The sequence below is a fragment of the Vitis vinifera genome, chromosome 1 (assembly GCF_030704535.1).
Source record: "Vitis vinifera cultivar Pinot Noir 40024 chromosome 1, ASM3070453v1".
NCBI lineage: Eukaryota > Viridiplantae > Streptophyta > Magnoliopsida > Vitales > Vitaceae > Vitis > Vitis vinifera.
Genome location: NC_081805.1, coordinates 25,845,221 through 25,859,668, shown reverse-complemented (window position 1 = coordinate 25,859,668; position 14,448 = coordinate 25,845,221). Strand labels below are relative to the sequence as shown.

The 14,448-nt window shown below is 33.7% G+C and overlaps 2 protein-coding genes across 4 annotated transcripts; both read left to right on the top strand.

The window, feature by feature from the left end:
* The first annotated feature begins 1,450 nt into the window (after window positions 1-1,450).
* Window positions 1,451-3,544, top strand: LOC100257476 (chaperone protein dnaJ 49). Of its 2 annotated transcripts, none has more exons than XM_019222210.2 (2): window positions 1,451-1,702; window positions 2,431-3,544. In XM_019222210.2, the coding sequence occupies exon 2, from the start codon at window positions 2,578-2,580 to the stop codon at window positions 3,304-3,306; it is 729 nt and encodes a 242-aa protein (XP_019077755.1). In that variant the 5' UTR covers window positions 1,451-1,702; window positions 2,431-2,577; the 3' UTR covers window positions 3,307-3,544. The 2 variants fall into 2 exon arrangements, with proteins under 2 accessions (XP_019077755.1, XP_010656013.1); XM_010657711.3 differs by having other exon boundaries at window positions 1,512-1,702; window positions 2,536-3,544.
* Window positions 3,545-8,196: 4,652 nt separating this feature from the next.
* Window positions 8,197-12,335, top strand: LOC104877364 (uncharacterized). Of its 2 annotated transcripts, none has more exons than XM_010657722.3 (2): window positions 8,197-8,415; window positions 9,160-12,335. In XM_010657722.3, the coding sequence occupies exon 2, from the start codon at window positions 9,306-9,308 to the stop codon at window positions 11,757-11,759; it is 2,454 nt and encodes an 817-aa protein (XP_010656024.1). In that variant the 5' UTR covers window positions 8,197-8,415; window positions 9,160-9,305; the 3' UTR covers window positions 11,760-12,335. The 2 variants fall into 2 exon arrangements, with proteins under 2 accessions (XP_010656024.1, XP_010656028.1); XM_010657726.3 differs by having other exon boundaries at window positions 8,205-8,415; window positions 9,265-12,335.
* Window positions 12,336-14,448: the final 2,113 nt, after the last annotated feature.

Here is a 14,448-nt window from a genome sequence, read left to right as displayed (position 1 = left end):
CACATACAATGTAGGTGAAAATGTCCATAAAGTGCAATTCATAGAACAAAGATAGATAAAAATGAAAGTAGAATATCATTAAATAATGAATTTCAAATTTATTACACTATGTCACAATTTTAAGGGCTCTATCATAACATGATGATTTATACAAGCATATCACAATCTACTGTTAGAGATCAATTATACTATAATAATTTGTACAACATCTAGGTATGGGAAATGAATCATAATAATAGGTTTGGATTACCTCTTTCAACTAGGTAGATCCATACTTTGAGTCAATTTAGACCAATTTGTTATCATATCACATACTACTAAAACAAGTTATTATTGATCCATCTACTTCCTTCTCAATAATTTGACGTGTTACATTGCTTTAACACATTTTTCAACCTTCTAATCACGTCCCAAGCTTCAATGATAGTCAAATTTCTTTGCCATATTCAATGGATATTCCATCTTTATATCTATAATTCTTATGTTTGTGGAGTTTAATGACTTGGTGAGATTGACACTTGTTTAATAACCTCCATTCCTCAATTGCCTTGTTATCGAAACTACTTCATGTGGTCCAAAACCTTCGTTTGGATTTCACCTAGTTTAGAATAGGAAGGCACGTCTCTTGTCAACTTTGTTGCAAGCGAAATGACCAAAGTAACCTTATGTACAATTACTCTAGAGGATGGGTTTGTTGGGTGGCATTAGATACATGTTACACTCTTTTGGCTTTTAGCCTCTCATGTTCAAGTTGCATGTCTTTAATTTTTTATTTTGATAACACCATTGAAGTATAGTTTAGTTAGTTTAGGGATATTTTGATAATGGTTTTTGGAAATTTGTCACTTAATAAGAAATATAAAACCATTTTTTAAATAAAAATTTACATTTATATCGATATTTCAGATGTTGATAAGGTTTATTGAATTTTTTTTATAAGCACGTTTTTTTAATTTATGTTAGATATTATTTTATATTTAATGAAGCTTTTGTAATATGAAAACTATCATTTAGTTTAAGATGCAAGTTAAAACTTTTTATACTTATCACCAATTAAAAAAAGAGTTACATATATAAGTTTTTTTATTATAAATATTTACATTATAGGAAAAATAATAAGAAATAATTAAAAAATAAATAAATAATTGGATCATTCTTTGGTATACCATACCTTGTATTCTCATAAAAATATTTTTCTATACTTATTTAATGATTTCCAAAAAAATAGTTTTTGCTAATGGGCCAAAAAAAAAAAAAAAAAGGAACTCATGACTAATTTAAAAAAAAACTATAAAATTTTATTTCAACTCTAGAAAAAAGAATCCTCCACTCTAATAAAAATGCTAAGAATAGAAAACTTGCAAACCCAACTCAAGAGTTAAAAATTAACCATGGTTAGGATTCCAACCAAGGAGATGAAAAAGGTTGGGTTGGGGTTAACAAAAACATATACTTTGAACCCAAGGGTAGCCCATACTGCCTTTATATTTTTATTTATTTATTTGTATAAATTATTTTGTATTTACTTATCGCTTGTGATTGTTTATTTGTGAAGTCTGTCCAGACATTGAGAGGGGTTTGACAAAAGGTCCAGTTTTGGGGATTTTTTGGATTTGGGTGGGAAAAGAGGGGCAAAAAAAGAAAGTTTTTTGGTGATGGAGGTCTGTCCATGGTGGCTCTACGATTCAAATTCATCAAATGGGTAAAAAAATTTCTCATTCTCTCCACTCTCTGTGTTCTAGATGGGTTTCCTTTTGTTCATCAAAATTAGTTGCTTTAATTGGTGAATTCTGGTCCTTTAAGATGATTCCCACCTTGGGTGATGTAGATCCATGGATGATTCCTTTGTTTGATTCTGATTTCTCTCTATGATTCAAATATTGGGTGTTTGCGGTTTTCTGAATTTTGTGGTTGATCGGGTGCTTGATGCTTTTTGTGTGATATGGTGGTTCAATGGCTGTTTTCGGTGTGTATCGAAATGGAGTCTTGTTGTGAATGGAATTTGGGTGTGTTGTAGTGGAAGTTTTGTATTGCATTGTGGAAATTTGGAAACTCAATTTGATTTATTTGGAACTCAATTGCCTGAATTTTTTTTTTTTTGGCTTTGGTTTTTGATGTTTTTGTGTGTGTGATAAGTTGGGTTAGCGGCTATTTTGGAGGTGTTGCAGAAAAGGGTTTTATTGTTAAATGGAATCTAGGGGTAGTGGAATTTTTGTATTGCGTTATTGAACTTTGAAAGCTTAATTTGGTTTATTTGGAATCCAATTGCCTTTTTTTTTTTTTTTGGGTTATCATGTAATTCTATGATGGAATGATGAACTGAAAGAAGTTTTGCTGTTTTTAAATCGTTCTGATGATTGTCTTGTTGTTTTCATGCTTCTTCTAAAGTAGCATTCTCATTGGGTCTATTGTTGAATGTTCTTGAATTAGGGTTTGGACTATTAAAGGTGGATCCTCTTTGGATTTATGAGAAAAGTTGGAATTGGTGGTATCAGATAGTGAGGATTGGCTGACTTTTGTTTATTGTACTGGTAGCTGTGCTGTGATATTACACAAAGAAAGCAGTTGATTAGGGAAATGGAGTGTAATAAAGACGAGGCTACCAGAGCAAAAGAAATCGCAGAGAAGAAGTTTATAGCACGGGACATTGCTGGAGCAAAGAAATTAGCTTTGAAGGCTCAAAATTTGTTTCCTGGTCTTAATGGTCTTCCCCAAATGTTATTAACACTTGATGTGCATATTTCTGCGGAAAACAAAATAAATGGCGAAGCGGATTGGTATGGGATACTTGGTGTGAATCCACTAGCAGACGATGACACCGTGAGGAAGCAATATAGGAAGTTGGCCCTGATGCTTCATCCTGACAAGAACAAATCTATAGGGGCAGATGGGGCATTTAAACTTATTTCAGAAGCATGGAGTTTGTTGTCTGATAAGACTAAGAGAATCGCATTCGATCAGAAGAGGAATGTGAAAGCAGGTCAGCAGAAAGTTCAGCCTCCAAGTGGAGGTCCATCGTCATCCGCTGCTGCTAATGGTTTTTACAGTTTCACTAAAAGTAGGACTACAAACACAAAAGCTCATAAGAATGCCACTCAGATGGGTCCCTCTTCTGCCCCTGCTTCAGCTCATAAGCTAAAACCCAATACCTTTGGGACAGTCTGCCATCGGTGCAAAATGCAATACGAGTACCTCAGAATTTATCTCAACCACAATCTGCTTTGCCCCAATTGCCATGAGCCTTTTTTTGCAGTAGAAACACCACCACCACCTTCAAATGGCTCTAAATCATCCAATCCTCAATGATCAAAATCATTTATTTTAAAAATTAACCCTATAATTACTATATGACAGTCTAATTAGTGTGTATAGAAATGTGAGAAAAAACAGTAGACACCTAATGAAGTGAGAAAGTTTATGGTTCAGGACATGGATAAATAGAGTAGTGAAAATGAGATGTTTCGAGAACCTAATAATTATATTCGGTTTTATCATTTGTAATATTCTCTATAGTACAATGAAATAATTCTCTTTCATTCGGGAATGTAAGTATAATCGATTAAACCACGTTAAAACATCATGTATTGTTGTATTGATTGTTTTATCTTTTATGTTCTTGAACTAACTTTGTTTGTATTAAAGCTTCTATCAACATAACATTCTATGTAACTAGTATATTAATCAATTAAAATTATCTTTTAAAATATCATATGTATTGCAATTTGTTGGACTATCAAATAAATCATTTGTAATTTACTCGTAGTTAATTAAGTATATAAAGCTAATTGCATCTTATCTTATCACCTTGTGATTCAAATCCTTTAAATTCTTTAGATGTCCCATCTCATTATCATTGATTGTTCATAATTTCAAATATGAAATTATCATTTTTAAATTTGTCAAAAAATGTATTATTAATTGTTGTCTTCAATTATAGTTATGTATTTATTACACAATTAATAAAAATATTTTCTAATATATTATATTTAAAAATATATAAATATCTAATTATGTTAATAAATATGTAACTTTAAATCAATTATCACAATATATACATAAGGACATAAAATAAAAATTATTATTTTATAAAAAAAGATAAGGATAGGAAAAACTATATATATATATTATAAATTTATAAACCGTATTCATAAAATATTTTTCCATCTCCCTACAAAAATTAAAATATTAAAATAAATTTTAATAAATTAATTATTTTCAATTAATTATTATTGAAAATGTAAAAACTATCATAATAATCTTTTTAAGAAGTATTTTTTACATTTTGTATAGTCATTAATATTCTAAAAAATATATTTATAAATAAATTATAAAAAAATTTAAATTTGAAAAACAATTATACAAGCATTATCATTTCTTTTATAACCTTAACTTCATCCAAAGTTAATAGGTCATTGTACTTAATAAATGTGTTTTTTTATTTTTTATATTATTACTTGCATAAATTTATAGTTTTCTTCAATGAGTAAATTATTGAAGTTTATAATATTATTATTTTTTTAATTTTTCTTAATATATTTATGAGTTTGTCTATCAATTTTTTTTGTTCAGATTTCCATACGTATTATGACATTTCCATAATTGAATATAACCAATAGGTGTAATATTGTTATGCTAATCAAGAATATTTGGTTGATCATAGCTAGTTCAATGTTATTTATAGGCATATTTGTAGGGAAATAAATAGGCAAATTGATTATATTGTTCATGTTGGTAATAGATCGATAGTGAAAGGATACAAATAGCTAATTTTGTTAAGAACGTTTTAAGACTGTGTAGAGGATGCAAGAGGAATTTTCACTTGAGCTTGTAAACCTCACAATATTTAGTTCTATATTTTTCTTCCTCTACCAAAAAAGGTCATTTGGGTTTCAATTAGAAACTTGGAACATGGTCTTCACTTGCTTTTAAAAGACACAAGTCAAAGGTTGCTCTCATGATTTAGATTATTGTGTTATATAATACTCAAAGCTTATGACAAATCTCATAGCAAAGAAATCAATCTCATTGTATTCAATGTAATTTTGGATGATGGTTTATTGATTGAGTGTCAATTTATATATAGAGATATTAAGGATTTTTATAAGTTTCGTGGGATTATTGCCTTTGTTATATCTAGAAATATTTAATTCCTTTCCATTACTTCATCTCATGTTTTAGAGTTTTGTTTTACTTTTTGTCTATTATTTTTAAAGTAGGTGGATTGTGTTGATACTAGGTCAACTGAGGATGGATTCCTCCCTTGGATGTGGCAGTGAAAGTTCCCATTCCGGTGCCAGAATCTGGGCTTTCTGCTTCCCTACACAAAGATGTTCGGACACAACCTCTGAAGCTCATGTCAGACTTTGGGAATGAATAGAAACCCTAAGAGAGAGAGAGAGAGAGAGAGAGAGAGAGAGAGAGAGAGAATGAGAGAGCTCCCAGAGTCCTGCCCATGTTCTATTTCAGTAGGGTTTTTATAGTGTTCAAAGGTGGAGGAAGACTCAATAGTGCTGAGTTGGCCCTTATAGTGTGATTGCGCAATAGTGACAACGTAATCATCACATCTGTAGGACGGCTGGGGGTTGTGTCAGACGACGCGTCATGATACAACTTGTCGTCCTTTCAATCTTGTTGAAGGTCTGGGACTGGAGTCGCTGATGTAGATGTGAGGATGGGGAGAATCCCATTAGTCATCTGGATGTCAATTGGCCATGATCTCGCATATCAAAGAAGATTTAAGGCTATCAGGGAGATGAGGGCCGCTCAATGGCGCAAATGGTCCAGACAGGATGTCTCCGAATGCCTTGAAGGTTGTTCGAGCAGTGATGAAAGAAGTGACATGTGGCCTAATTGGGACGATGCCACGTGGACAGACGCATGGAAGTACTCGTGGGATAAGGCCTCCACAGATTGGTCATTCAAGATTATCCAAATCGCTAAATAGGACATAAGAAGGATACTTTACTACACTTGTTAAGAGTTTGTTTTATTTGAATATGACAATACTTCTCATATATGTACCATGATCAATGATGTAGATGTACATTATGATGGCATGCATTACATGTTACAATTGGTAAGTCTTACATGAACTGATGTTTGTAGTTTAACAAAGTGAAAGCTATCAACCTTTCAAGACTATCTCTATTATCTTTGAGTTACAAATCTTCTTGTTACGTATTCAATTGATAAGTCTTAACTCTTTAAGAATTAATGTCAAGTTAAACTTAAAGAACTACCATGACCATAGTTTTTATGAACACACTTTCTTAGAATCACCCAATGAGACATTCTGCCTCAATCCCATAAGATATCATGGTGCATCTGCTGAAAATATTTATTGTTACTGGTTTCCATCAATAGTGACCTAATTCATAAGTAGGGAATACATAATCAGTTTACAATCTTACCAATGGGTCAAAACTATCGTTAGTTTTAGCACAAACTCAATATTCTTTCAAGGTTGAGAGACAACACAATGAAACAACTTAGTGAGGTCATGACTACTTGTTGACTTTAAGTTATGACTTACTGTAAGTCTTGTCTAATGTGTAACCATACACACTAATGCAATCGCTATGGAAAACTCATCTTGATAGTTAAGACCAGTCATTCCTTGTATTAGAAGGTAGTGCAATACAAACCTCTAATGAGTTATCTAAAATCATGAACCGATTGTAAACAAGTCATCTATTTGTAAGGAACTTGTGATTTAAATCTTGCATTCAACTTCTAATGCACATAAATCACATACAATGTAGGTGAAAATGTCCATAAAGTGCAATGCATAGAACAAAGATAGATAAAAGTGAAAGTAGAATATCATTAAATAATGAATTTCAAATTTATTACACTATGTCACATTTTTAAGGGCTCTATTATAACACGATGATTTATACAAGCATATCACAATCTACTGTTAGAGATCAATTATACTATAAAAATTTGTACAACATCTAAGTATGGGAAATGAATCATAATAATAGGTTTGGATTACCTTTTCCAACTAGGTATATCCATACTTTGAGTCAATTTAGACCAATTTGTTATCATATCACATACTACTAAAACAAGTTATTATTGATCCATCTACTTCCTCCTCAATAATTTGACGTGTTACATTGCTTTAACACATTTTTCAACCTTCTAATCACGTCCCAAGCTTCAATGATAGTCAAATTTCTTTGACATATTGAATGGTTATTCCATCTTTATATATATAATTCTTATGTTTGTGGAGTTTAATGACTTGGTGAGATTGACACTTGTTTAATGACCTCCATTCCTCAATTGCCTTGTTATCAAAACTACTTCATGTGGTCCAAAAGCTTCGTTTGGATTTCACCTAGTTTAGAAGAGGAAGGCACGTCTCTTGTCAACTTTGTTGCAAGCGAAATGACCAAAGTAACCTTATGTACAATTACTCTAGAGGATGGGTTTGTTGGGTGGCATTAGATACATGTTACACTCTTTTGGCTTTTAGCCTCTCATGTTCAAGTTGCATGTCTTTAATTTTTTTTATTTTGACAACACCATTGAAGTATAGTTTAGTTAGTTTAGTGATATTTTGATGATGGTTTTTGGAAATTTGTCACTTAATAAGAAATATAAAACCATTTTTTAAATAAAAATTTACATTTATACCAATATTTCATATGTTGATAATGTTTATTGAATATTTTTTTATAAGTACATTTTTTTAATTTATGTTAGATATTATTTTATATTTAATGAAACTTTTGTAATATCAAAACTAGCATTAAGTTTAAGATGTAGGCTAAGACTTTTTATTCTTATCATCAATTAAAAAAAGAGTTACATATATGAGTTTTTTTATTATAAATATTTACATTATAGGAAAAATAATAAGAAATAATTAAAAATTAAAAATTAAAAATTAAATAAATGAATAATTGGATCATTCTTTGGTATACCATACCTTGTATTCTTATAAAAATATTTTTCTATACTTATTTAATGATTTCCAAAAAATAATTTTTGCTATAAAATTTTATTTCAACTCTAGAAAAAAGAATCCTCCACTCTAATAAAAATGCTAAAAATAGAAAACTTGCAAACCCAACTCAAGAGTTAAAAATTAACCATGGTTAGGATTCCAACCAATGAGATGAAAAAGGTTGGGTTGGGGTTAACAAAAACATATACTTTGAACCCAAGGGTAGCCCATACTGCCTTTATATTTTTATTTATTTATTTGTATAAATTATTTTGTATTTATTTATCGCTTGTGATTTTTTATTTGTGAAGTCTGTCCAGATATTGAGAGGGGTTTGACAAAAGGTCCAGTTTTGGGGATTTTTTGGATTTGGGTGGGAAAAGAGGGGCAAAAAAAGAAAATTTTTTGGTGATGGAGGTCTGTCCATGGTGGCTCTGCGATTCAAATTCATCAAATGGGTAAATATTTTTCTCATTCTCTCCACTCTCTGTGTTCTAGACACATGACTGTTTCTAGGGTTTCCTTTTGTTCATCAAAATTAGTTGCTTTAATTGGTGAATTCTGGTCCTTTAAGATGATTCCCACCTTGGGTGATGTAGATCCATGGATGATTCCTTTGTTTGATTCTGATTTCTCTCTATGATTCAAATATTGGGTGTTTGCGGTTTTCTGAATTTTGTGGTTGATGGGGTGTTTGATGCTTTTTGTGTGATATGGTGGTTCAATGGCTGTTTTCGGTGTGTATCGAAATGGAGTTTTGTTGTGAATGGAATTTGGGTGTGTTGTAGTGGAAGTTTTGTATTGCATTGTGGAAATTTGGAAACTCAATTTGATTTATTTGGAACTCAATTGCCTGAAATTTTTTTTTTTTTCTTGGCTTTGGTTTTTGATGTTTTTGTGTTTCTGATAAGTTGGGTGAGCGGCTATTTTGGAGGTGTTGCAGAAAAGGGTTTTATTGTTAAATGGAATCTAGGGGTATTGGAATTTTTGTATTGCGTTATTGAACTTTGAAAGCTTAATTTGGTTTATTTGGAATCCAATTGCCTTTTTTTTTTTTGGGTTATCATGTAATTCTATGATGGAATGATGAACTGAAATAAGTTTTGCTGTTTTTAAATCGTTCTGATGATTGTCTTGTTGTTTTCATGCTTCTTCTAAAGTAGCATTCTCATTGGGTCTATTGTTGAATGTTCTTGAATTAGGGTTTGGACTATTAAAGGTGGACCCTCTTTGGATTTATGAGAAAAGTTGGAATTGGTGGTATCAGATAGTGGGGATTGGCTGATTTTTTTTTATTGTACTGGTAGCTGTGTTGTGATATTACACAAAGAAGCAGTTGATTAGGGAAATGGAGTGTAATAAAGACGAGGCTACCAGAGCAAAAGAAATCGCGGAGAAGAAGTTTATAGCACGGGACATTGCTGGAGCAAAGAAATTAGCTTTGAAGGCTCAAAATTTGTTTCCTGGTCTTGATGGTCTTCCCCAAATGTTAGCAACACTTGATGTGCATATTTCTGCAGAAAACAAAATAAATGGTGAAGCGGATTGGTATGGGATACTTGGTGTGAATCCACAAGCAGACGATGACACGGTGAGGAAGCAATATAGGAAGTTGGCCCTGATGCTTCATCCTGACAAGAACAAATCTATAGGGGCAGATGGGGCATTTAAACTTATTTCAGAAGCATGGAGTTTGTTGTCTGATAAGACTAAGAGAATAGCATACGATCAGAAGAGGAATGTGAAAGCAGGTCAGCAGAAAGTTCAGCCTCCAAGTGGAGGTCCATCGTCATCCGCTGCTGCTAATGGTTTTTACAGTTTCACTAAAAGTAGGACTACAAATACAAAAGCTCATAAGAATACCACTCGGATGGGTCCCTCTTCTGCCCCTGCTTCAGCTCATAAGCCAAAACCCAATACCTTTTGGACAGTCTGCCATCGGTGCAAAATGCAATACGAGTACCTCAGAATTTATCTTAACCACAATCTGCTTTGCCCCAATTGCCATGAGCCTTTTTTTGCAGTAGAAACACCACCACCGCCTTCAAATGGCTCTAAATCATCCAATCCTCAATGGACTTTCCCGCAACAGCAACAGAGCTCAAATCACCAAGCAGCAAGCAAGAGCACACTTAATCAGGGAAAGAAGAATGCAACCTCTTCAAATGTGGGAGCAGGGGGCTTTAATGCTCCTGATTCATTTAACCACACCAATTTCCAATGGGGTCCATTCTCAGGAACATCTTGTGCTTCAAATGCTGCACAGGCTGCAAGTGTGGTTCAGAAGGCATATGCAAATGTAAAGAGAGAGCGTGAGGAGGCACAGGCAGCCTCCAAAAGAGAGGAGGCCCTGCGGAGGAAGCATCACGCATCTAAGAAGATGAGTGGTGGTTCATCTGCTGGGATGTCTAACTCTGCAAAGAGAAGAAGAGGCATGGATGATGTTGGTGCTTCCAGCTATGGAAAGGACATCACAAATCGAATGGGTCCAGGAACTGGAGGAGCTGGTGCAACTGGTTTACAAGGTAATCTTGAAACACGTGCAGTTAATGGAATCAATAAGCCTAATGGTTCAAGGGAGGTCTCCCACACTGAAATGCAGAATATACTGGTGGAGAAGGCTAGGAAGGAAATTCGAAATAAATTGAATGAATGGAACTCGGCTACTGTAACCAAAACTGCAGTAAAAGGGGTGGAGAATGGGAATGAGAAAGCAAATGAAAAAGAGGAAAAAATTGAAAAACCTTTAGCAAATGGCAATGTGCAAGATCAAAACAGGCCTGGTGAGTCTGCTAATACCAAGACTGGAGTCCATGCCTTCAAGTCTTTTCCTGACACTTGCGGTGGAAATACAGATATAGAGACCATTGAACCAATGTCAATTAATGTTCCTGATCCTGATTTTCATGATTTTGACAAGGATCGGACAGAAAGATGTTTTGGTGATAACCAGGTATGGGCTGCATATGATGATGATGATGGGATGCCTAGATATTATGCTATGATTCATAGTGTGATTTCCGTAAACCCATTCAAGATGCGTATTAGTTGGCTTAACTCAAAAACCAACAGTGAACTGGGCCCACTAAACTGGGTTGGTTCTGGTTTCTCAAAAACTTGTGGGGATTTCAGAGTTGGCAGATATGAAGTCAATAACTCTCTTAATTCTTTCTCACACAAGGTTAGGTGGGCAAAAGGCATGCGCGGTGCCATTCGCATTTTTCCTAGAAAGGGGGATGTGTGGGCTATCTATAGGAATTGGTCCCCTGACTGGAATGAGCTAACAGCAGATGAAGTAATACACAAGTATGATATGGTGGAAGTGCTTGAAGACTATGATGAAGAGCTAGGTGTAACTGTCACTCCCCTAGTTAAAGTTGCTGGCTTCAAGACAGTGTTTCACAGGCATTTGGACCCCAGAGAAGTCAGGAGGATACCAAGAGAGGAGATGTTTCGGTTCTCACATCATGTACCTTCATACTTGCTTACAGGTCAAGAAGCTCCAAGTGCTCCCAAGGGTTGCCGGGAGCTGGACCCTGCGGCTACTCCATTGGAACTTCTTCAGGTCATAACAGATGTTAGGGAAGAAGAGATTGTGGAAAATGACAAAATTAGGGAAGAAAATATAGTAAATAAGACCACAAAAGCTAATGAAAAAGAAATTGAAGAGAATTCAGAGAAAGCTACAGAAAAAGAGATTTCAGGGGATTCCAAAGATATGCAGGAGGTAGAAATTCTGGAGGTTGCCAAAGAAAAGCAAGACAAGAAAGTGGAGCATGCTGAAGAAAAGCCAATTAGCTGAGTTTGGATTATTTGTTTTGATGCAGATACAATTTCTTGAGTTGGTGGTGTAAATGGGATCAAAACAGATTTATGATTCTTGAATTCCATGCCTACATAATGTGGGAAGTAGCCACTTCTAATGGAAATCATGTGGAAAAGACCTTAAAATAATCCTAACCTTTAGTTAATTGAAGATAACTTTTTAGAAGATGGAACCTACATGGTTCTTGGGAGTTCAAAAGCAGATCAAACTTGGAAGCTCATTATGGTGTATTCCATGCTGATTCCAACTTTCTTCAAGGATTTGTATGGTGAGGCTGTATATATTTCCCCCAAGACCTGTTCCTTTTATCCTCAAAGAACATCTCTTTGTCAGTCAGAGCTTGTCAATATGAGTCTGCCTACAACCCACCCCTCCTTTTCGATGATTCTATAGCACCTTGCTCAATTTTCTTCTTATATCTGACTGTTATGAATTTCACGTTCTTTATATTGGTCTGTAGAGTTGGTCTGTTGTTAGATCTCTTAGAGTACAATTAATAGTGAAGATTTTCAGTTTATTGCTTGAATCAAGATTAGATATTGCATTACTTTATTGAATTGAGAGTTATTTTCGCATATTCTCTTTGTATAACTTTGTTTCACATAGACTGGAAGCCTGAAGAAAGAACTCATATATTGCTTCTGTTTTCTTTTTCTATTTATTTTTTCCTTCTTCCCCTTTGTTACTTTGGACACCTCTCTTCCCTCTTCTCTCATTTATTTTCGGTCCTCTTATTTATGCCTGGTTGCCTTTCTCTAGTAATTGATTTAGCATCATCACTGGTTAGAGATTAGAAACATTTTGGAACATGGCCTCTTCCTTGTCTTATTCATAAGGGTGCTGCTGAATGGTGCCCCTTAGGGCAAGGGTTTAGGGAAAGTCATAAGGTTCAAGACTCTATCTGCAAGGTGCTTAGCTGAAAACCTGAGGCCCAAACCATGTCCAAGGTGTGCTGTGTTTAGCACAAGACTGAGACTTAGAGCTTATGTTCAATTTTAGTGTTTCTTTCTTTCTTTTTGTTTTCGCCTTTTCATTTTGGTTGTGGTGGGGGTGGATTTCTCGGAATTCCATCTTCAGTTCTACATTTGTTGGTAAAAAGAAGGGATTCCCGGCCAGTAGACTGTAATATTGTTTGTCATGAACTTACCTATGGTTTTCAACCTCTGCAGTTTTCAGTCTGACCTTTCTGGTTAACTAAAGCAATGATATGAAGGAATATAACCCACCCACTGATTCCAAATTCTTGGTGGTGAATTTAGAATCTCTTTAGTGGCCAAGGGTCACAAAGCGCTCCTATATATGTTCCGTCTTCCAGAGATAGTTTAGTTTGATATTTTCAGGCTCATTTTTTGGGAAGTGTTTTCGAAAACAGTTTTTGAAAACTATTTTCTGATTTTTTTATAAAACAAAAGTTTGTTTGGAAATCTGAAATGTTCTAACTTCTTCACCATGTTTTAAAATAAATTTTATATGTAGTGTTTTATTTTTAATCATTCCTTATATTTGTATGATTATTTTTTTAAAATAGCCCTTAGTAAACCCTTAAAAAATATTATTTGAAAATACCATGTTTTTTGTTTTTTAAAAACAAGAAACTATTTTCTATTTTTTTATTATCAAATATGTTTTTCTGTGTTTTTGTTTTGAAGAATGGAAAATTATTCTAAAAACAATTACAAAATAGGGCCTTAGTTTTCCTTGCCCTTCATTGTTGCATGTTGTAGTAATGTTTCTATTGAACTTACCTCCATCGGTTTTCTAGGTTTGAGTTTCAAATTTCTCTCGAAGTACATACATGTGATGTGAACTAGACATCACTGAACATACATGCGAATAAGACATCTTTGAACTCCCTTTTCTAAGGCTAGTTGATTTGGGTAACTCAAAACTTAGCAATCTAATAAATGATGTCACTGGAATGGGTTTCTTGGATCAAACTTTGATCATCTCATTTGAAAACCAATCTCTATCCAATGAGAGTAGGGTAATCGTTATGGTATTCGAGTATCATCATTTAGGTGATCAACCCTGACCTAAGAACGGTATTGTTTCACTCCAACAATCCCTCCCCCGACATGATGCAATTCTTGAATCGAGTATTGACCATTTCGTTTAAAAACCAATTGACATTCATTGAGGGTACGTCAAGCTTTTTATGGCTTTCGATCACCATTATTTAGGTGACCAATCCTCAAGCTTAAGAGTGGCATTGTTGCATCCTGGCAAGTTTGACTCTTGCTCCTACTGCAACACTTCCTATGAAGGCCAAGTCTTGGGTGGTTCAGTCTCATACCCTCATGCAGGCTTTGCTAATAGCCTTCAACAAGTAGGTGAAGGTGTTACTTGAGTGGTCAATGAAACATGGATTTACTTGAGTTTAGTCAATGAAATTTACTTTATTAGCCTGAACTATTTTGATAGTATTTGTTTTTGGGATGAATAAAAAAAATTAAAATATATGAATTTTTTTATTCAACTAAAAGTAATCAGTTAACATCAATCAATATAATTAAACTAAATAAAAAAAATTAAAATATTTAATTTTTTCTATTCAATTAAGAAACAAACACCACCTTAATTTAGTTATTAATACATGAATATCGATTATGTTAATTTGATTTGTTTTTAAGGAACTGATTAAATTGTGTACGCTCCTAATTTAAAG